This window comes from Pseudorca crassidens, chromosome 10 (assembly GCF_039906515.1).
Source record: "Pseudorca crassidens isolate mPseCra1 chromosome 10, mPseCra1.hap1, whole genome shotgun sequence".
In the NCBI taxonomy this organism is placed as follows: Eukaryota; Metazoa; Chordata; class Mammalia; order Artiodactyla; family Delphinidae; genus Pseudorca; species Pseudorca crassidens.
The window spans coordinates 43714801-43739104 of record NC_090305.1 but is presented as its reverse complement, the minus strand read 5'-3'; the positions used below and the strand labels follow the sequence as shown (position 1 = coordinate 43739104).

The window sequence follows — 24304 nt, the reverse complement described above, 5'->3', positions numbered from 1 at the left end:
GGAAAAGGTACTTGATACAATTTCAATTTTCTTAAATTTACCAAGGCTTGATTTGTGATCCAAGATATGATCTATTCTGGAGAATGTTCCATGAGCACTAGAGAAAAATGTGTATTCTGTTCTTTTTGGATGGAATGTCATATAAATATCAATTAAGTCCATCTTGTTTAACGTATCATTTAAAGCTTGTGTTTCCTTATTTATTTTCATTTTGGATGATCTGTCCATGGGTGAAAGTGGGGTGTTAAATTCCCCTACTATGAATGTGTTACTGTTCATTTCCCGTTTTATGGCTGTTAGTATTTGCGTTATGTATTGAGGTGCTCCTATGTTGGGTGCATAAATATTTACAGTTGTTATATCTTCTTCTTGGATTGATCCCTTGATCATTATTGATCCCTTGATCATTCTTTTTCTCTTCTAATAGTCTTTATTTTAAAGTCTATTTTGTCTGAAATGAGAATTGCTACTCCAGCTTTCGTTTGGTTTCCATTTGCATGAAATATTTTTTTCCATCCCCTCACTTTCAGTCTGTATGTGTCTCTAGGTCTGAAGTGGGTCTCTTGTAGACAGTAAATATATGGGTCTTGTTTTTGTATCCATTCAGCCAATTGTGTCTTTTGGTGGGAGCATTTAGTCCATTTACATTTAAGGTAATTATTGATATGTATGTTCCTATTTCCATTTTCTTAATTGTTTTGAGTTCGTTATTGTAGGTCTTTTCCTTCTCTCGTGTTTCTTGCCTAGAGAAGTTCCTTTAGCAGTTGTTGTAAAGCTGGTTTGGTGGTGCTGAACTCTCTCAGCTTTTGTTGTCTGTAAAGGTTTTAATTTCTCCATCAAATCTGAACGAGATCCTGGATGGGTAGAGTAATCTTGGCTGCAGGTTTTTCTCCTTTATCACTTTAAATATGTCCTGCTAGTCCCTTCTGGCTTGCAGAGTTTCTGCTGAAAGATCAGCTGTTAACCTTATGGGGATTCCCTTGTGTGTTATTTGTCCCTTGCTGCTTTTAATATGTTTTCTTTGTATTTAATTTTTGACAGTTTGATTAATATGTGTCTTGGCATATTTCTCCTTGGATTTATCCTGTATGGGACTCTCTGTGCTTCCTCTACTTGCTTAACTATTTCCTTTCCCATATTAGGGAGGTTTTCAACTATAATCACTTCAAATATTTTCTCAGTCCCTTTCTTTTTCTCTTCTTCTTCTGGAACCCCTATAATTCGAATGTTGGTGCATTTAATGTTGTCCCAAAGGTCTCTGAGACTGTCCTCCATTCTTTTCCTTCTTTTTTCTTTATTCTGCTCTGCAGTAGTTATTTCCACTATTTTATCTTCCAGGTCACTTTTCCGTTCTTCTGCCTCAGTTATTCTGCTATTGGTCCCATCTAGAGTAGTTTTAATTTCATTTATTGTGTTGATCATCATTGCTTGTTCCATCTTTAGTTCTTCTAGGTCCTTGTTAAATGTTTCTTGCATTTTCTCTATTTCCAAGATTTTGGATCATCTTTACTATCATTATTCTGAATTATTTTTCAGGTAGACTGCCTATTTCCTCTTCATTTGTTAGGTCTGGTGGGTTTTTATCTTGCTCCTTCATCTGCTGTGTGTTTTTCTGTCTTCTCATTTTGCTTATCTTACTGTGTTTGGGGTCTCCTTTTTGGAGGCTGCAGGTTCGTAGTTCCTGTTGTTTTTGGTGTCTGTCCCCAGTGGCTAAGCTTGGTTCAGTGGGTTGTGTAGGCTTCCTGCTGGAGGAGACTAGTGCCTGTGTTCTGGTGGATAAAGCTGGAACTTGTCTTTCTGGTGGGCAGGTCCATGTCTGGTGGTGTGTTTTCGGGGGTCTGTGGACTTATTATGATTTTAGACAGCCTCTCTGCTAATGGGTGGAGTTGTGTTCCTTTCTTACTAGTTGTTTGGCATAAGATGTTCAGCACTGTAGCTTGCTGGTCGTTGAGTGAAGCTGGGTGCTTGTGTTGAGATGGAGATCTCTGGGAGATTTTCGCCATTTGATATTCTGTGGAGCTGGGAGGTCTCTTGTGAACCAGTGTCCTGAAGTTGGCTCTCCCACCTCAGAGGCACAGCACTGACTCCTGGCTGCAGCACCAAGAGCCTTTCATCCACATGGCTCAGAATAAAAGGTAGAAAAAGTAGAAAGAAAGAATTAGTAGAAATAGAAAGAAAGAAAGAAAGAAAGAAAGAAAGAAAGGAGGGAGGGAAGGAGGGAGGAAGGAAGGAAGGATGGAGGGAAGGAAGAAGAAAAGAAAGAAAGAAGATAAAGTAAAATAAAATAAAGTAAGATAAAATATAATAAAGTTTTTAAAATAAAAATATAATTATTAAGAGAAAAAAATTTAAAAAACGGACGGACAGAGCCCTAGGACAAACAGTGGAAGCAAAGCTCTACAGACAAAAATCTCAGATAGAAGCATGCACATACACACTCACAAAAAGAGGAAAAGGGGAAAATATCATAAATCTTGCTCTCAAAGTCCACCTCCTCAATTTTTGATGATTCATTGTCTAAAGGAGGGAAGGAAAGAAAGAACAAAGATAAAGTAAAATAAAATAAAGTTATTAAAATAAAAAGTAATTATTAAGAAAAAAAATTTAAAAAAAAACAAAAACGGACAGAGAGAACCCCCGGACAAATGGTGGAAGCAAAGCTATACAGACAAAATCTCACACAGAAGCATACACATACACACTCATAAAAAAATGAAAAGGGGAAAAAATCATAAATCTTGCTCTCAAAGCCCACCTCCTTAATTTGGGATGATTCGTTGTCTATTCATGTATTCCACAGATGCAGGGTACATCAGATTGATTGTGGAGCTTTAATCCGCTGCTTCTGAGGCTGCTAGGAGAGATTTCCCTTTCTCTTCTTTGTTCTCACAGCTCCCAGGGGCTCAGCTTTGGATTTGGCCCCGCCTCTGCGTGTAGGTCGTCGGAGGGCTTCTGTTCTTCGCTCAGACAGGACGGGGTTAAAGGATCAGCTGACTCGGGGGCTTTAGCTCACTCAGGCCGGGGGGGGGGGGGGGGGGAGGGAGGGGCACAGAGTGCGCGGTGATCCTACAGTGGCAGAGGCCGGCGTGACGTTGCACCAGCCTGAGGCGCGCCATGCGTTCTCCCAGGGGAGTTGTCCCTGGTTCCCGGGACCCTGGCAGTAGCGGGCTGCACAGGCTCTCCGGAAGGGGGGTGTGGATAGTGACTTGTGCTGGCACACAGGCTTCTTGGTGGCGGCAGTAGCAGCCTTAGCGTCTCATGCTTGTCTCTGGGGTCCGCGCTTTTAGTCACGACTCAGGCCCGTCTCTGGAGCTCCTTTAAGCAGCGCTCTTAATCCCCTCTCCTCGCGCACCAGGAAACAAAGAGGGAAGAAAAAGTCTCTTGCCTCTTTGACAGGTCCAGACTTTTACCTGGACTCCCTCCCGGCCAGCCGTGGTGCACTAACCCCCCGCAGGCTGTGTTCACACCGCCAACCCCAGTCCTCTCCCTGCGCTCCGACCAAAGCCCGAACCTCAGCTCCCAGCCCCGCCCGCCCCGGCCGGTGAGCAGACAAGCCTCTCGGGCTGCTCAGTGCCGGTCGGCACCGATCCTCTGTGCGGGAATCTCTCCTCTTTGCCCCCTGCACCCCTGTTGCTGTGTTCTCCTCCGCGGCCCTGAAGCTATCCCCCTCCGCCACCCGCAGTCTCCGCCCGTGAGGGGGCTTCCTAGTGTATGGAAACCTTTCCTCCTTCACAGCTCCCTCCCACTGGTGCATGTCCGGTCCCTATCCTTTTGTCTCTGTTTTTTCTTTTTTCTTTTGCCCTACCCAGGTACGTGGGGGGTTTCTTGCCTTTTGGGAGTTCTGAGGTATTCTGCCAGCGTTCAGTAGGTGTTCTGTAGGAGTTGTTCCACGTGTAGATATATTTCTGGTGTATCTGTGGGGAGGAAGGTGATCTCCGCGTCTTACTCTTCCGCCATCTTCCTGGAAGACTCCATGAACCCATTCTTAATTCTTTCACTGGTTTGCCAGCATTTTCCCTTTCTCAATTCTACCTGTCCCAATTGATGCTTCCTCCTACCACCTTAATGTTAAAAATATAGAACACAATAGGTGTGTGTGTGTGTGTGTGTGTGTGTGCGTAAAAATATGAGGACCAGAATTTCAGTTTCCCCACCTTTTCCTATTTTACAATTTAGTTCAAAGACAGAGCATATAAAGAAGCATGAGTATTAGTGTCTCAAGAGGGGACTATTTTTAGTCTTCAAATTTACTTGAAGGTTTTACAACCAAGCTCAGCAAACACATTTTCAGATGGCATTTTTCCTGACAGTCCCTCGTTTTCAAAGCTTTTATGCATTCCTGGTGGCTCCTCACGTGAATTCCCATGCCTTTCCAGCCAGTGGACCCAATGAAAGATGCATTCATTGCAAGGAGACAAGGAAGTTGCTTTCATTTGTACCCACTGTTCTCAGAAATTGACTTACAAGTATTTATTTTGATTTTAATAAAATATTAGTGACAGTGGCAGTGGAATATGATATGACAGATAAATTTAGGATATGGAAGAGAGATGAAAATTAAAAGAGGATAATTATCAATTGATCTCGTTTCTCTGAGAAACCACTAATTCTTAAATTTTAGATAGCTCTTTGATTTTGAAAGTGGGATGCTCTACTCAATGTGAAAACCTCATCATGATGCACAACTGCTTCACATCCTCCATGGATTCACTTTGCATTTAAGGGAAACAGTTCAAAATGTAACATACCTCATGGGGTCCTGCTACCTCCCTGCAGCTCCTGACCTTCCTCCTCTTCCTCCCTCACTCCTTCACTGACCTTCCTTCTGTTCCTAGAACAAGCAAACTTGCTCCATCCACAGAGGAAAGTTTGGTTCCCAGTTCCTGGCAAGGATGGCTCCTTCACATTCCTTCAAGTGTCAGCTCACAGGTCATCCTTTCAGATGCCTTCTCTGAGCTCCAAATTGAAAGCAGCTCTTCCTCTGCTCCTGGCCCAAGTTTACATTATTGTTTTCATTACTTTATAGCATCCACTACTATCTGAAATGATCTCACTCAATCATATATTTAAAACCTGGCACATAAACTCCATGAAAGCAGATTCCTTATCTAGCTTATCTGGGTCACTTCTGAATTCCCAGCACCTAAAAGAGTATCTGTCACATAATAGGTACTTGATAAATGTTTGTCATTGAATGAATACAGTGGAAAGAATTCTGGAGTGAGAGAACCTGAGTGTAAGTTGTGAGTCTGTTTCTTAGAGGCAAGCCGTGTTCTCTAAGTCAGCCTTATTTTCCTCAAACACTTGCTGAGATTAAATGACATAGTGTTGTCTCACACACTGTACATTGTAAATGTTCCTTATCACAATAATCCTATGAGGCTGTAGAATATGGATTATTGTCTCTGTAGTTGAAAGGAAGATTACAGATCACCAGTTTCATCTCCTTTTTTTTGAACACTAGAACACTATAAGAAAGATATGAAATTATAGTGGGTTGGGAGCAGTGTTAAATCTATAATCTGGATTGCCTGGTGGATGGATAGTCAGTCTAGTATACATTCCTCATTAGCAGGTGAGCTCAGTTTAAATTCCTACATTCCTACATTTTGTTAAAAGTAATTTCCTTTTTCATTATCCACGAAGAGCTCTTTATTTAGCATTAAAAAGTTAAAATTTTCCAAAACAGAATTTTCTATGTTGAAAGATGGCATATGTTCCTATATTCCTTAGAGACCTTCATTCAAATGAACGAGCTTAGGTGGTAAACCAAACCTACTGAATCAGAATGTGCATTTTAATGAATTTCTAACAGATTTGTATGCATATTAACATTTGAAAATTGGGGATGCTAAGGTTGCCTGACTACTCTCTGAGTAGCCAATCTTTAGAAATTTTTGATTGTAGAGATTCTCTGACTTATGCTTTCCTATTTGGGGTTGCTAACTTACTTCTCTACTGGGGGAATAGGAGTTTTTTTTTTTTCTTTTCTTATCATTTCTGCATTGCCTTATACCAGAATTTCTAGAACTTTGGTGGACATTAGCCTATGGGAAGCTTTTTACTTTATTTTATTTTAAATGTTTGGCCCTTTCCTTGCCCTGCAATCTGAAGCTAATGGGTAGGGCTAAGGCATCCATATGTTTAACAAGCTCCCCAGGTGATTAAAGTAAATGGTAAAACTTGATATGCCTCCGTTTATATGCATCGTGCATAAGCATATGCACAATTAAATAGCCGTAAAATATATTTATGAAGTATATGAGTTATGTTTCAGTGGTGAGGTAACATGGTGGCAGTATTTATTTAATGCCCTTTTCATATGGTCTACATTAATGATATAGAATAGAATACAATCTAGAATATAATACAAGTAAACAATTCACTTTAGCCCAAGGATTATGAAGGAATTAGATACTATATAGAAATAATGAGGATATTTTTTGTAGAGGAGCAGAATAACTTAATTTTGAGGCTTTTGGGGAGGAAATTAGTCAGTATTTATTAGTACACATAGTTGCCATAAAACAGTACATCCTGGTGATGACTCATCAAAAATGCTTCTCACTGACATCTTTTGACCTTTATAGCTCTTTGTCCAGAGGGCCAGCCTAATTTAAAAACTGACAATGATGATTTTGGACTTACTGTATTTCACTGAGATATAAATTATATACAACAGTTTATATAGTTTTTAAGCCTTCAGCCTAATGGCCTTAGACAAATTTATGCACACCAATATCATCACTGCAAATGTAGACTATTTCTAACACCCAATAAGTTTATTTGTGCCACGTTCCAGTTGACTTCTCCCATCAAGAGCAAATGTTTCCTGATTTCTAACACTGCAGATTAGTTTTCTATCTTGGGACTCTGTATACCTGAAATCATGCTTTGTGTATTCTTTTGTGTTTGGCTCCTTTCATTAAATGGAGTGTATTTAAAGTTATTCATGTTGTTGGGTATAAAGAAAGTTTGTTATTTTTTTGTTGCTCTCTTCCATTATGTGAATATAACCACACAACTTGTTTATCCAATATTTTTCTGTGGATAACATTTGAATTATTTTTAGTTTGGAGTTATTATGAATAAAACTACTATAAACACTGTTAAAGTTTTTTTGTTGGCACATGTTTTCATTTCTCTAGGTTATATACTTAGCAGAAGGATTACTAGTCATAGTTTAATTTTGTAAGAAACTGAACCTAACACTTCTCTGAAGGGGTTACATCATTTTTCACTCTGACCAAAAATGTATGAGTTCCAATTTCTCCACATAGCCTCATAAACATTTGATACTGTTTTAGCCATTTTAATTTTAATTAATTTTGGCCATTTTAGTGGGTGTGAAATGATCTTATTGTGGTTTTAGCATACACTTCTCTGATGACTAATGATGAGGACCATTTAATATGCTTATTGGCCATTTCTGTATTTCCTTAAGTAATAATTTAAAAAGTCTGTTGAAGACCTTTACTCATTTAAAAAATTGGATTGTTTTCTTTTTTATTGTTGATTTGTAGGAGTATTAAAAATATATAATCTTTATGAGAGTCATTTTTGTAAGTATTTTATTCTGAATATTGACTTGTTTTCTTAATGGTATCTTTTAATTTTGGTGAAATCTAATGTGTATCTATTTTTAAAGTTGATAGTGTTTTTTGTGTCCTAAGAAATTTTGCCTAATCCCAAGGTTGTGAAATAGTCTCATGTTTTCTTCTAGAAGCCTTATAGTTTTAGCTTTTATACTTAGATATATGCTTCGTCTAATTTTTGCATATGGAATGAGATGGGATCAAGGTTAATTTTATTGTTTATCCCATTGATCCAGCACCATTTACTGAATTTCCTTTCCTATTCAATTACCTTGACACTTTTATTGCAAATCAACTGACCATGTAAGTGTGGGTCTATTTCTGAACTCTATTGTGTTCCATTTAATATATTTATCCCTACACCAATACACACTTTCTTGATTCCTGTAGCTAGATGACTGTAAGTCAAAATCAGATAGTATAAAGTCTCTCACTTAGTTCTTCTCAATCATGTTTGTTTTTTATGCAGATTGTTCTTCTTCATTGAAGATTGTTCTTCTAATTCAAAATCAGTTGCATTTTATAAGAATTTTAGAATGAGTTTGTCAGTTTCTTTTAGAAATCTGCTGGGATTTTGATTAGGATTGTGTTGAATCCTTAGATCAATTTGAGGATAAAGATGGAACCAATATTGAGTCTTTTAACCCATGAATATAGATTTCTCCACTTATTTGCTTTCTTTAATTTCTCTCAACAATGCATTATATATTTTAGTGTAGAGGTCTTTCACATTTTTCATTCACTTTATTTCTAAGTTTATGATGCTTTGGTACTATTGAATATATTATATCCCCCCCACCATTTTGTTGCTATTATATAGAAACACTTAAAAAAAAAAACTATTAACCTTGTGTCCTGTGACCTTGCTAAATTCACTTATTAGTTCTAATAGTGTTTTGGTAGATTTCAAATTTCTATGTAGATAATCATGTTGTCTGTAAATAATTACAGTTTTATTTCTTCCTTTATAGTCTTTATTTCTTATTTTGAATATGGCACTGGCTAGGACTTCCTGTACATTTTTGAATAGAAGTGATGTGAGAATATATCCTTAACTTTTTACTGATTTGGGGGAAAAAGCATTCAGTCTTTTACCACTTAATGTGATCTAAGCTGTAGACTTTTCATAGCATTTTATTTTGGCCTCATACTAAAAGTTGAGAAGAGTTCCCTCTTCTTCTATTTTCATTTAATGTTATTTCATAAAAATGTTTGATTATTATTTTTTTCCTTAAATGTTTGTAGAAATTACTGGTGAAACTATCTGGCACTGGAATTTTCTTTGTGGGAAAATTTTTGGTTAAAAATTCTATTTCTTTAATAATTTCAGTTTAGACCAGTTTCAATAAATAGTGTATCTTAAGACTTTGTCCATTTCACCTGTCTACTTATTATCCTTTTAAGGTCTGTAGGCTCTGTAGTGGAATCTCCTGTTTCAATATTGACTTAGGTAATTTATGTTTTCTGTCTTATTTCTTGATTATTCTTGCTAGGATTTATAAGCATATTTATTTGTTCAAAGAATTAACTGTTTAATTTTATTGTTTTTCAATTTTCTAACTCATTGATTATAATTTTTGTTCTTTTTTTCTTCTTCTTTTTACTCTTTAGTTTTAATTTGTTGTTCTTTCTCTATTTTCTTAAGGTGGAAGCCTAAATATTGATTTTTCATTTTTCTTCTTTTCTAGTATATGGTTTTAAAGCCAAAATTTCTCTCTTAGTAGTGCTTTAGCTGTATCATAAAATTTTGATTTTTTAAAACAATTATTGATCAGTTGAAATATTTAAAAATTTCCCCTCTGATATTTTTTTAAATCATAGATTATTTAGAAGTATACTGGTTAATTCCAAGGATTTGGGGATTTTCTTCCTTTTCTAATTAATACCATTTAGGTCAAAGAACATAACCTGCATGATTTCATTTCTTTGGAATTTGAATCTTGTTTTTTCTCCAGCATATGGTCTATTTTGATGACTTTCATATGCATTACAAAAGAATATATATTCTGCTGTTGTTAGGTGGAGCATTCTATGAATTGTCAACTAGGTGAAGTTGGATGATAAAGTTTTTCAAATCTCTGCACTGTTACTAAATTTTTTTTATCTACTTCAAAAATCATTGAAAAGTGGATGTTTAAAATCTCACATTATGATTTGAATTTGTCTATTTCTTTAGTTTTTTTCCCCATTTTTTCTTCAGGAATTCTGAAGCTTTATTATTAGATATCTACATATTTAGGATTTTTATATCTTTCTGATCCATTGCCTATTTTATTACCATGAAATTTCCATCTAAAATTCTTATTGTTGTTCCTCCATATGTCATGTGTCTTTTTTTCTCTGGTTTGTTTTAAGAATTTACTCTTTTATTTTGACTTTCAACTGATTATGATATACCTAGGTATGACTTACTTTGTATTTTGCTTAGGGTGTGTTTGATCTGATTGTTGGTAGCTTTTGTCAATTTGGAAAATTCTTGGCCATTATATTTAAAAATATTTCTTCATTCACTTTCTCCTTTCCACCTGAGAAGCTAAATCAAGACCACTTGATACAGTCCCACGGATTTCAGATGCTCTGTTCCTTTTGTTTCTCACCCCTCTTCCCCTGACTTGGGTTTCATTTTGGATACTTTCTATTGACTTATCTTCAAGTTTACTGATCTTTCCCTCTGACGTATGCATGCTCACTGCATGATTTATTTTTTGATATATATTTTGATTGCAAGCATTTCACTTGTATCTTTTTTAAAATAGTTTCCATCCCTCTTTTGAAATTTCACATATTTTTGCAATTGTTGTCCACCTCATTCATTAGATCCTTTAACATGTTCATCATAGCCTTTTTATAAACCCTGCTTAATACTTCTGACATTTAGATAATCTCTGGATCTGCTTATATTGAGTGTTTTTCTCCTGATCAGACATAAAACTTTGTTTCTTCTCATATTTTGGGAGACCCTTGGGAGATTTCTCTCAGCTTGTCAGGTTTCCAGCTTTTTGTATTTGAGTTCTGTTTTTCTCTTTTGTCCTTTCTGCTTTTTGAGATATGTCTCTCCACTGTAGTGAAGGACTGGAGTACCTTGGAGGGACTTTTCTCAGTTCTGTGGCTTCTCCCCTAACCCTCAGCAAGACAAGGATTTGTATTTGAGGAATTCCCTGGGGACTTGAACAGGGAGAGGGAAGGAGAGGATCTCTCTAGACTGTTTTATACTGCTTTCAATATACTCTGTATTACTTGTCTATTCCGTGTACCCAGTTAAGGCTCCTGGGGAAGAATTGCTGGCTAGGGGCATCCTTGCTCTGAGGCTGGGACCCCTTGGGATTCTAATATGTTACTCCAGCTTTGACTGGTTGCTTCTGTACTGTAGCAAATTCTTCCTCCTCCTGAACAGGGTTCCCTTTCTATTAGGGACAAAAGCAGCCTTGAATCTTTTCTGTCCTATAAAGTATTAATAACTTTTGGAATTTAGCTCTTTTAGGTTTCTTTAAACCCTGTCTTTTCTGCTGGGTTTTAAAAGCCTATAGTTTTGTAGTTTATTTGACATGTTCTCATTGTTGAGAGTGACAGTCTTTGGCAATGTTCCACATTCTAACCGGGAGTGAAGTCCTTGGACTAACTTAGAAAACATATTAGTCTCACAACTGAGTGTTGGTGAATTAAATAAAATAGATCTTAATGTTTATAATACAGCCCATTAAAAAAATTAAATCCTATTATTCAGCTTTATCCTATAGATATTTTTTACCAGATACCCTTTGAGTGTTTCTTAAATGCAAATACACATTTAAAAGAAGGATATGTGCTACCACTGAGATAATAAAAAGAATGTGATAGCCCTCTGCAGGCTATGCTAAAAGAGGAATTCTAGTAAATATTATGAGCAAAACTTAAAGTTTTAGAAAAGTTTTTGCTTTTCCAAGATGATTATGAATTAGAAACTTATCACGTTCATCCTCAGCTCCCATTCATTGTTGTCTTGTATTATATATTTGAAATGTGGTTATTTTGGGCACATAAGTTAATTTTAAGGTTAGCAAAAATTAACTGTGCTTTGACTGGGTATTGCAATTTAAAAATTCAAACTTATGATTGTTAGGTATTTGTCTTATTTTTCTAATATATTTAACTTTCTTTTTATTTTCTCTTTCTTTTTAGGAATCCTAAAACCAAAACATTAGAACAAAAACAGAAACATGGCTCACCATATTACATTTCTTTGGATAATTTTGGTCCTGCTTCTTCAGAATTCTGTATTAGCTGAAGATGGGGAAATAAGATCAAGTAAGAACTATCAGCATTGTCTTTTTGTTATCAACATATTAATTATGGAAATCAAATTAGAGGAGCTCTAGCAATGGCTTTAAGGATCTTATTCTTATTGTCTTTGATGCTGTGATTCCCTAAAATGAATGAATTGCTATGTTACACATTAACTAGGAGGAAAAGCTATCAGAAGTCATTTTGAGAAAATTCTATGGTAATAGTGCATTTTATTGACCCAGGCTTTGGAATAAACACTCTGGTATTGAGTCCATGTTCAGCCATTTATATAAGCTTCATAATATGGTGATAAAGAAAGTACCTCCTTCACAGGATGGCTATCAGGACCATCCTATGAGCTTATCTCATAAAGATAATAAGATAATGCATATAAATGACTTAGCATGGTGACATTCAGTAAGTGGTGACTGTTATTCTGATTGCCTGTAGGAAAGCTTGCATGAGAGAAGTAGGCCATCCTACTTTTAAAAAGACACTTTTAAAAAGATAGCCTACTTCTTTTTAAAAGTGTGCTTATATGCGTATTTTAAAACTCATAAACATAAACCCCCTAACTATAAATGAATTATGGTTTCTCTAACAGTTAAATCAGATGATTTGACAATTTGATTCAACTTGGCTTAAAATTAAAAAAAATAATATTTAATGTTTGCATAACCCTTTTATTGTTTAATCCACCCAAGCACCTTATGGGGTAGATACTCTTTGATTTTTGAGTGGGAAAAGAGATGCATAAAATGTATGGGCCTTGCATAGTGTCATACATCTGGTTGGAGCTGTAACTAGTATTTGAACACTTCTTTTCATCCTCAGTGCATTCCCTTCCTATGACACTGGTGATTCACCTCTCTGAGGAGGAGGTTTCTTGGAGTGGTATTTTGTCTGCAATTTATAAATGGCAGTACTTGCTTTTGTGTCCATGCTCTTGGCTAACCTTGCAGTTATGAAATATATGCCCCATGGCTCTGGAAAGGGGTAGAAAGGGCCAAGAATAACCCTGTAAGAATTTCTAACCACTGAATCGAGTGACACACAAACACTCGCAGGTCCAGGCAATAACGAGCCTCATAGCATCGAGGAAGGGCAACCTCGAAGAGTCCTGCAAACACAACCTTCCTGTCCTTTTGTCTCTCTCACGAAACCCCAATAAAAGCATAACCCTGTCATCCCTGTTCAGCTTCCAAAAATAACAGGAAAACTTCATTCCCTTGGGTTAGAAAATATGCATTTGGGCAGAATCCCATTTTTGCCGTCCCTACCCTGGCGTCTGGCAGTGGTCACCATGACAGAGGTTGTTGGAATAGTGTCCCTCACACCCCCTGCACTGAGACACCATCTGCCATATAGCATCTTAAGATGGTGTCATAATCACAGTTATATTTGTGAGACAAACCCATGTTTTGGCAATTTTTTTTCCTGGGGGGGTTATCTTCTTGACTGTGTTACATGTTCACCTGACAATGGTGTTTACTTCTGCTAGTTACTGTGATAGGTGAGTTGAGATAATGGTGAAACTGAGGCCTCTTCATAGGAGCTTTGTCATCATCCCAAATATGCAAGTGGACAAAGATAAGGAAAAGAATGGAAAGGAAGGAGAGGAAAGGAGGAAGTGAGGAAGGTGAAGAGAGGGAGAGATTGGTTGATTGACTGATTTACTCCAAGGAGTTGCAGAAATACTAATTGTCACCAAACATTTTTTTCTCCGATACTGATCCTTGCAATTATAATATCTTATTTGCAATATATACAGAAAATAAACCATCCTTATTATAACTTTAAATTGGGCATCCAAACACTACTTAAGGGAGACCATTAACCTGAGTAAAACCACAGGATGTAAAATTTGCTATCTCATTACCGTGACTCACCTCATCCTCTTCTAACTCATCATGTCCAAGGACATGGATGGGATCCTTGTCCCATGTAGTATTTTGGCTGCTTTGAGCGCAGAAGTTAGAGAAGAAGGCAGCAAGTACAGCTGTTCCTTCCTGTTGGCCACTTCAAACTGATAGAGATAGAGTAGGATAATTAAATAGTCAGTTTAGAAATCCCACTAGGGGATTAAAGACAGAAAGGGAATTTTAAGGGAGTTTGGGAGACCTTTGTAAGCTAATGACCACTCAAGAAAAGAATCCAGTAACCTAGCAACAATCTACCCTACCTTGAAGGAAGACCAGGTGCATCCAAGTGCCAGGCACACTCAAGCCACAAACCCTGATAGTTAAAATACTAGACAATAGATATGGGCTCTGAATCTTATTACATGAAGTCAGGGAGTTAATAGTCCTTGCAGAGTAGCGTTTCTGCATGTAACCAAGACAGAAATAGAGGTGAAAAGGGAAAGAAACCAGGTGAAAGGGGATATTATACCCAAACCTGAGATGAATTACCATATTTTAGTATATGTCCCCACCCTTTTGCTAATATACATATGATTTAAATAGTGCCATGGCAGTTAGACCTGGTTAGACCATATAGGGCCAAAGGAGGAACTAGTGATATGAGTCTTGACGTCTGCCCAAGGACGAGGAAGATGGTGGTCTTCTCCCCTCCCCACTTTTTCTTTGATTATAAAAATGTAGCCCTCTTTGTTCCTGGGGCTCTTTGTTCCTGGGGTTGCGCTCCCTTGCCTGCCTGCTTATCTCTCACAAGCGTCCTATGCCAATAAACTCACTCTTTGCCTTCCACTTTGCCTCACGCTGAATTTCTTCTGTGAGGAGACAGAAGAACCTGAGCTTCAGTAAGTCCTGACCCCAGGTGAGTGGTTTTAATCCAAAGACAGTGGTTTCGAGTCCCCTCCTAGTCAGGGATTATGGGTTCAAGTCCCAGTCTGAGGTGTGGGTGGGTTCAAGTCCTACCCGAGAAGGAGTGCAGTTTCAAAACCATTGGAATTACCCAAACAAACCAGTTTGTCTTTGGGGCTATGTCTGTCTCTCTCCTCTGGACCTTTGCACTTGCTGCTCCCTTTGTTTAGAATGTTGTCCTCTTGACCTGGTTAAACCTCTGCTTTCTGATCTCAGCCTTCCAACAAAACTGCCCCTGGCTTGACATAGTTAGGTTGCCACCCTCTCCTCAATGTTCTCATAATTCTTTGTACTTTCTCTAACCAGCCAGTTGTCCATCTTAACTAGGCTGGGAGCTTTTTGAGATATCTCAAGTATGTCTTAAGCCAGTACCTAGCATGATATCAAGAACAGAACAGGTATTCAATATATACATACTGAAAGAATGAGATAGAGTTAGAAGCATGTTGTGTACTGTGGAAAAGAGAGTTAAGGAAATCTTTTTTTTTTTTTTTTTTGCGTTATGTGGGCCTCTCACTGTCGTGGCCTCTCTCGTTGTGGAGCACAGGCTCCGGACATGCTGGCTCAGCGGCCATGGCTTATGGGCCTAGCCGCTCTGCGGCATGTGGGATCTTCCTGGACCAGGGCACGAACCCGTGTCCCCTGCATCGGCAGGTGGACTCTCAACCACTGCGCCACCAGGGAAGCCCAGGAAATCTTTTTTTTATTGAAGTATAGTTGATTTACAATGTTGTGATAGTTTCTGCTGTACAGCAAAGTGATTCAGCTATAAATATGTATACATTCTTTTTAATATTCTTTTCCATTATAGTTTATCATAGGATATTGAATATAGTTCTCTGTGCCATACAGTAGGACCTTGTTGTTTATCCATTCTATACATAATAGTTTGTATTTACTTATCACAAACTCCCAGCCCATCCCTCCCCCACTCCCCTTTCCCCTTGGCAACCACAGGTCTGTTCTCTATGTCTGTGAGTCTGTTTCTGTTTCATAGATAAGCTCATTTGTACCATATTTTAGATTCCACATATAACTGATATCATATGGTATTTGTCTTTCTCCTTCTGACTTACTTCACTTAGTATGATAATCTCTAGATCCATCCATGTTGCTGCAAATGGCATTATTTTATTCTTTTTAACGGCTGAGTAATATTCCATTGTATGTATGAACCACATCTTCTTTATCCATTCATCTTTTGATAGACATTTAGGTTTTTTCCATGTCTTGGCTATTGTGAATAGTGCTGCTATGAACATAGGGGTGCATGTATCTTTTTGAATTAAAGATATATGCCCAGTGGGATTACTAGATCATATGGTAACTCTATTTTTAGTTTTCTGAAGAACCTCCTTACTGTTTTCCGTAGTGGCTGCAAAGAAGATTTTTTTTTCTTTTCACAAGTGCTTAGAACTTGTCTGGGTATAACTTACACCACAGATAGTCTTTTTTTTTTTCCTGGTAGAACTCTAAGATGTGCTGATCTCATGTTTCCTGGTATCTTGAAACAAGAATCTTTACAGAGAAAGGAATAGCTTTATGCCCTTGAACATAGATTCACTTCACACGAGCTATTGTTTTGGCTACATTTGTGACTGAAGATGAGCATTCAGACCTTTAAACATTCATCTTGCATGTAGTGCAAGAGTGACTGCTTTCATAACCTTGGTTCATTTACATTTTCTCAACTATATCAAGAATGTGGGTCTTTGCTGGCTACTTTTGTCCTGAAGATAGCAGAAAGTTTGTTTATAATTTCTTACCCCCATTCATTGGTTTACATAAATTTTTATAAATATTTCAGGTTAGCATTGAACTAAACATATTTCACCGATAACTTAAAGCAATGATGTTAGTCTATAGCCGAAAATCATTCATTTATTAAAATTTTTTGTTTTCATTTATTCAATGGAGAAATACAATAAAATGTTGCTTTATAGTAATACCTGCCCCTACAGAGCTATCTAGATATCATATTCATATACAGCATCCATTTTTTATTCCCTATTTTTATTTTTTTTTATTTGGCCACATGGCACAGCATGTGGGACCTTAGTTCCTGGACCAGGGATCAAACCCATGCCCCCTGCAGTGGAAGTGCAGAGTCTTAACCACTGGACCGCCAGGGAAGTCCCTATTCCCTATTTTTAAAGCTGAATCATTAATACTTAAATTAAGACAAGCTAATTAAAAAATATCAACAAAAATCATAGCCCTCATTTATAAAGAATTTTCATAGGCTAGTCAGTGTGTCATAGTTAATCTTCACAAAGCTCTTATGAACTGGTTACTATTATCTTTTTAAAAAAATTTAGCATTATTGAGGTATAATTGATGTATAAAATTATAAGATAGTTAAACTATACATTGTGGCGACTTTATGTATATACACGTGAAAGGATTCCCCCTGTCTGGTTAATTAAAAATCCATTCATTTAAAACCTCTAATTTTTGTTTTTTATGTAACACATATACTCTGATGGTTTTCTTTTTCACTTAGGTTGCCGTACTGCTCCAACAGATTTAGTTTTCATCTTGGATGGCTCTTACAGTGTTGGCCCAGAAAACTTTGAAATAGTGAAAAAGTGGCTTGTCAATATCACAAAAAATTTTGACATAGGACCGAAGTTTATTCAGGTTGGAGTGGTTCAGTATAGTGACTACCCTGTCCTGGAGATTCCCCTTGGGAGCCACGAATCAGGAGAGAATTTGATGGCAGCTATGGAGTCCATACACTACTTGGGAGGAAACACAAAGACTGGAAAGGCCATCCAGTTTGCCCTTGATTACCTTTTTGCCAAGTCTTCACGATTGCTGACAAAGATGGCAGTAGTCCTTACGGATGGTAAATCCCAAGATGAAGTCAAGGATGTGGCAGAAGCAGCAAGAGACAGTAAAATAACACTATTTGCCATCGGTGTTGGTTCAGAAACAGAAGACGCAGAACTTAGAGCTATTGCCAACAAGCCTTCATCTACTTACGTGTTTTATGTGGAAGACTATATTGCAATATCCAAAATAAGGGAGGTGATGAAGCAGAAACTTTGTGAAGGTAAGCCTTAATATAATGTGGAAACAGTAATAATGATGCTTTCTTACATTTTGGTATAACCTGTTCATTTGGGAACTGGGGAAGATGGTTATATTTAATGTCAAATTATTTAAGTTAGAAATGAGGTGAGCACACATTTTTGTGCTATATTTTTCTGGATAAATTTTGTTTTTAGAAACAATTGCTTTCTTATAAAATCTACAATTGGGAAATATAATATTTTGTGTTTTCTTTTCAATTACAATATGTTTATTGTGGAGATGGTAGAAAATAAAACACCTAAATAATTAAAATATATGTAAACCACACATGGTCATATCACTCCTGTTAACAAGTTTTTGTCTTTTTCATCCTAATCTTTTCTTTTTTTGATTTCAGTGTGTCTGAGAGTTTATTCATGTGCCTAAATAAGGATAATATTGTATATATAATTTCATACTCTATTTTCATATTATTTATACTCTTATTGTGTATATAATTTTAATACTCTTAATATGATAGTGGAAAATCTTTTAAGATAATCTATTTAATTTCTCCATTTTTGTATGTTTGGTTTATTTCTAAGTTTTTCTAATACAAATAACAGTGAATATTCCTCTACCTAATTCTGAATGGGAATCTGTCATCATTTCTTCAGAAAACAAAGATCAAATTACTAACATTTTTAAAACTTTGGAAGAATGTTAAAAATTCCACATGAGAAAAACTTAAACTCCCACCAGCAATGAGGGAACATTTGAAAATATAGTACTTACCAGTCAATTATGTTTATATCATTTCATAAAACTGACTTCATGTGTATGATAGGTCCCCATGGGAAAGTTCCAGTTTTTGGTAAACATTAATCCTATTAGTGTATAGACATGCGTGTGTTCACATTATTTTGGGGGAAGAATAATTTATTCATATCTTTTATTTTTAATATTATAGGCATTTAATATACTATATACCTAAAAATAATGTTCATGTAGATGGAAATACTTTTTTCCCAGTTCGCCTACAAAATAATATACAAATAGGTTGGTTCACATTTGATAGAAAAATTTCTAAATGATTGTGGCTTAGAAAACAAATTAATTCCTTCATTTTCTTCATATTTGGGAGGTATGGTAGAGAAAAACATTTTAAAGCTTTTTGGATTATTTCTTTTAAAATGCATGGAAATATTAAACAACTACTTCAAAACAAAGAGAAAAAAAGCATAGAAGATTAAGCATTTTCTTTAATAAAACTTTAAAAAAGGTACTAACAAGTAAGTACAAATGGTCATTACAGTTATTCTTTTTATGAATCTCTAACAGTAAGACTGTGTTGACTTTTGTTGTGTTGAACAGGTCAAAGGGATTTAGATTTTTAATATGTTGTTAGAAATTTTTGGCTTTCAAGCTAGGTATATTTTATTATTAAAATAGAATTTTCATGGTGAAATTTCACTTACCATTCACCTTTTTTCTTTTTTTTATAAATTTATTTATTTATTTATTTATTTATGGCTGCGTTGAGTCTTCGTTGCTGCACACGGGCTTTCTCAAATTGCGGTGAGCTACTCTTCGTTAGGTTAGGGGCTACTATTCGTTGCGGTGTGGTAGCTTCTCTTGTTGAGGAGCACAGGCTCTCGGCACGCGGACTTCAGTAGTTGTGGCTCATGGGCTCAGTAGTTGTGGCTTGCAGGCTCTAGAGCGCAGGCTCAGTAGTGTGGTGCATGCACTTAGTTGCTCCGTGGCATGTGGGATCTTCCAGGACCAGGGCTCAAACCTGTGTCCCCTGCATTGGCAGGTGGATTCTTAACCACTGAGCCACCAGGGAAGTCCCACTTACCATTCATCTTAATCCTAGAATTTAGATTTGATTAAATATGTCTGTTTAATATTTGCTTCAGAGAATTTTCCTATAGATCTGTATTTTGGTAAATGCATTCTCTCTAGATAAAAATTTTTAAAATACACATGAAAGAGTTGCTGTGTGAAAACGGGTAAAAATTCTTTCAGCTAAAATGTATGATCTGTAAAAAAAAAAATCAAATTCGAAATCTTGCCAAATATTTCTTCAACTACACTCAGAAAAAGAATGTAAGTAATGTCTATGTCTATTCAGTTCGCATGTTCACTGTACAATAGACATCTTTTAAAATGTACTTTTTGAAGTTGTACTTGTGGGAGATATGGGCTTTTTTGCACTTGACGTTTTGTACTGTATTAGATTATGATTAATGCACTAAATTAATGCATTGCTGTATTGCAGCTTCTTCAAATCATATAATTTGTGTTTGATTATTTAACAAATTCATTTTTGTTTTGGACAAATAGTTAACTTCTACTTTGAGGTGTTTAGCATATAGGATTACTATTTCCTAATATCATTCCCTTTTATACTGTACTGTGGTTGATCCATGATGTACAAAATATTATCCACCTCTTTGTTCCCACATAGATTATTTCATCTTCATGGACCTATTGTTTCCTCGGAGGTGTATTCTGCAATACACTGCTTATTTCAGGACCGCCTAAAAGTGATGTGCAATGATTTCTTTCTTTATCTGCGAGTCTTTCTTCTAATTTGAGCTTAGTTTGTTCTTTCTTAGTTCTTTGACTTGTAAAGTTAGGCTGTTTATTTGAGATCTTTATTATTTTTTAATGTAGATTTTTATTGCTATGAATTTCCTTCTTACTGCTGCTTTTGCAGCATCCCATAAGTTTTGGTATGTTGTGTTTTAGTTTTTGTTTATCTCAAGATAATTTCTAATATCCCCTTTGACATAATGATTGTTCAAGAGCATATTGTTTAATTTCCACATATTTGTGAATTTTCCAGTTTTCTTCCTGACATTAATTTCTAGTTTCATTCCATTTTGGTTGGAACATATACCTCGTATGATTTCAATCTTCTTAAATTTGTTAAGACTTTTTTTTTGACCTAACATGTTATCTATGCTGGAGAAGTTTTGTTTGTACTTGAGAATAATATGTATTCTGCTGCTGTGGTGGTGGTGGGTGGTGGTGGGTCGCTGTTCTATATATGTCCGTTAGATCCATTTGGTCTATAGTGTTGTTCAAATTCTCTGTTTCCAGATCTGTTTGCAGACACATCTTCTGTCTGGATGTTCTATCCATTATTATAAGTGGAGCATTCAAGTCCCTTACTATTATTGTGTTGCTGTCTATTTATCCCTTCAGTTTTGTCAATGTTTGCCTCATATATTTGGGTGCTGTAATGTTGAGTGCATATGTATTTATAATTGTTATGTTTTGCTGGCGAATTGACCATTTTTCATTGTATAATGTCCTTCTTTGTCTCTTTTGACAGTTTTTGACTAATATAAGTGTCACCACCTTTGTTCTCTTTTGGTTAGCATTTGTATGGAGTATCTTATTCCATCCCTTTGCTTTTATCCTGTGTGTGTCCTTAATTCTAAAGTAAATTTCTTGCAGATAGTATAGATCTTGTTGTTTTTTTTTAAGTCCACTTAGCTACTCTATACCTTTTATTGGGGATTTTAATCAATTCACATCTGAAGTAATTACTGATAAGGAAGTATTTAATACTGTCATTTATTGTTTTCTGACTCAGCTTTTTTTTATCGCTCTTTTCTCTCTTGCTGTCTTCTGTGTTTCATTGATTTTTTTGTAGTGACATGCTTTGTTTCCTTTTAAATATACTTTTGCATATCTTCTATAGGTATTTTCTTTGTGGTTACCATGTGGGTTACATAAAACATCATATAGTTATATCAATCTATTTTAAGTTGATAACTTCAAATGCTCTGTATTTTTGCTTATTCCTGCCCTCTTTACACTTTTTTATTGATGCCACAAATTACATCCTCTTATATTGTGTATTCATTAATACAATTTCACATAGTTTATACTTTAGTCTTTTAACTTCTGTATCAGAATTAAAAATGATTTAAATACCACTGTTACAGTATTACAGTATTCTGAGTTTGTCTATATATTTACTTTTATCAGCAAGTTTTATACTTTCCAGTGCTTCTGTGTTGCTGTTTAATAGTCTTTCCTTTCAATTTGAAGGACTTCCTTAGTATGTCTTATTAGGCAGGTCTAGTGGTAATAAACTTCCTCAGCTTTTTTTAATCTGGGAAAGTATTTATTTCTGTTTCTATTTTGAAGGACAGTTTTGCCAGATATAGTATTTTTGGTTGGCAGTTTTTTTTCTTTGAGCACTTTGAATATATTATCCCTTTCCCCTGTGACCTCTGAGATTTCTACTCAGAAATCTGGTGATTGTGTCATGGGGTGCCCTGTACATAATGAGTTGCTTTTGTCTTGCTGCTTTCAAAGTTCTCTCTTTGTCTTTGGTTTTCGACAATTTGATTGTAATGTGTCTTGATGTGGATATCTTTGAGTTCTTTAATCTGGATGTCCATTTCCTTTCCTAGATTTGAAAAGTTTTTGGCTATTATTTCTTTAAACAAGCTTGCTTCTTTCTTTCTTCTTCTTCTGCAGCTCCCATTATCTATATATTGGTCTACTTGATGGTGGGCATAAGACGTGTAGGCTTTCTTCAGTCTTTGTCATTCTTTAAAATTTTGCCTGGATAATTTCAAAGGACCTGTCTTCAAGTCTGCTGATTCTTTCTTCTACTTGATCAAGGCTGATTTTGAACCCCTCTAGTCAATTTTCCAGTTCAATTATTATTTTCTGCTCCAAAAATTTCTGTTTGGTTCTCCTTTACATTTTCTGTCTTTCTCACTTTGTTGATGCATCATTTTCTTGAGCTCATAGAACATCCTATGATGTCTATTTTGAATTCTTTGTCAGATAATACACCTCCCTTTCTTTAGGGTCAGTATCTGGAGAGTTATTTTGTTCCTTTGATTGGGTCATGTATCTCATAGTTTGTTTCAAGATTCACACATTTGAAAAAACCAATACCTCTCCCAGTCTTTACCAACTGGCTTTGCACAGGGGAAATCCCTCAGCAATCACTCTGGCTAGAGATTCTGAAACCTTTTTTGGAGGGATGTGATTTCTCTGGAATTGTGTGAGCAATTCATTAATTAGAGAGACTGGTTTCTTTTTCAGGAGCTCATAATCTTTCACTCCCTTTGGTATCTGTCCCTTTGGTGTCTGTCTGTAATACTTCAAGTTCTCTAGTTCTCTAACCACAAGTTTCCCACTCCTTTGTTCTCAGTGGTCATCAGGTGTCCAGGTATGCTGGTTCCCTGTCAGCACCCTTAGTCAGGCAAGACCAGTATCATTCCTTCAGGCAGCACTTTGAAAATCTAGAATGCTGGATACATGCTCCACTCTTTTCTCTTTCTGAGGGAGAAGTCTCAGGTTGTGTGTCTTCTCCTGATCATGCTGAGCCATGCCAGCCACAACAAGCCACCCTCCCACTTTTATTTGTTCTGAGCAGTCCACAGGTATCCAAATGATTCTGGTTCCTTCAGTGCTGCAAATGAGGCAAGACAAGCTGAAAGCTGGAGCATTGGATGCATGCTCCACTTTTCTTTTTCCCTCCTGAGGGAGTCATTATAAGCTAGAGCATCTCTCCTGGCACTTATTTGTGTCAGCTTGGAGAGGGACTGATGTGGTAAGGTAAAATTATTCTTAATTACCTGTTTCATTGAAGCTGTTCTTGGCTTTGTGCTCACCTGGGGAACTTCAGCTTCCTAACCGGAATCTCACAAATGTATTTTGGTCCAATCTGTGTTTCAGTGGGAGAATATGGGTTGGGACTTTCTATTCTGCCATCTTGCTGACTTCACTCCTCTGTTCTTTTTATGAGTCAACCAGGCATGGGCTTGGTGCAACAGAATGAGGAGGGAAAAGAAAGTAATTTCCCCTTGTTCTCTGGAAGATACCTTCCTTAGGTGTCTTCAAGGGCTTCCAACAGCTTGTGGCTTGAATGATGGGGTTTCAAGGCCCAATTTTGATTCAGGTGAGCTGAACTTGCCTGTGCACAGGTGTGGGTAGTTAAAAGAGCAGGTCCTGGAAAACTGCCTGTGTATTCTTACTGTTCCATTTTCCACTATCTTGACTTTTGGATGAAGCAGGAAACTTATCTATTTCTTAAAAGAGTATATGGTGTTCACTCAAGAGGGACCAGAGGTCAGAATTAGCAATTAGCTGTGCAAATGTAGCCATATCTTGAGAGACAGAGAGAAAGATAAAGAGAGATAGAGATAAAGATAGAGAGAGAGAGAGAGAGAGAGAGAGAGAGAGTGAGAGAGTGAGAGAGGGATACCACTTGCCTAAGTGGAACTTTGGTGTCTTTCATTCCAAAAACTTAGTGACTTTTTTCCCTCCAGTGCTTTCCACCATGATGCACTTTAACTTGGAATGATGTTCACAACTTCTGAATTTCTTTTTCTCTCACCGAAAATTATTCATATTTTCTATGACTCTTTGCTTGGTGATTGCTGGATAATTTGATTATCTAATTTAAGTCTTATAATACTTTATAATACTTTGTAATAATGGCCTGGTATATTACTCTACCCTACTCAGTTTAACTTCCATTTCAGTAGAAGACATAAAAGGTAAAGGTACACATATCAGGTGCCATGGCCAGGACAACTGAGTTGTTTTTGGAGGTAGTGAGTA

At 36.5% G+C, this 24304-nt stretch overlaps 1 protein-coding gene across 1 annotated transcript in view; it reads left to right on the top strand.

Moving 5' to 3' along the window:
• The window catches only part of COL21A1 (collagen type XXI alpha 1 chain), a 185782-nt gene that overhangs the window by 46500 nt on the left and 114978 nt on the right, over positions 1–24304 (top strand). The window contains exons 2-3 of the mRNA XM_067753473.1: positions 11754–11879; positions 17187–17738. Of these exons, the coding sequence (XP_067609574.1) occupies positions 11792–11879; positions 17187–17738 (640 nt within the window). The 5' untranslated portion in view covers positions 11754–11791. The remainder of the gene's footprint in view (positions 1–11753; positions 11880–17186; positions 17739–24304) is intronic.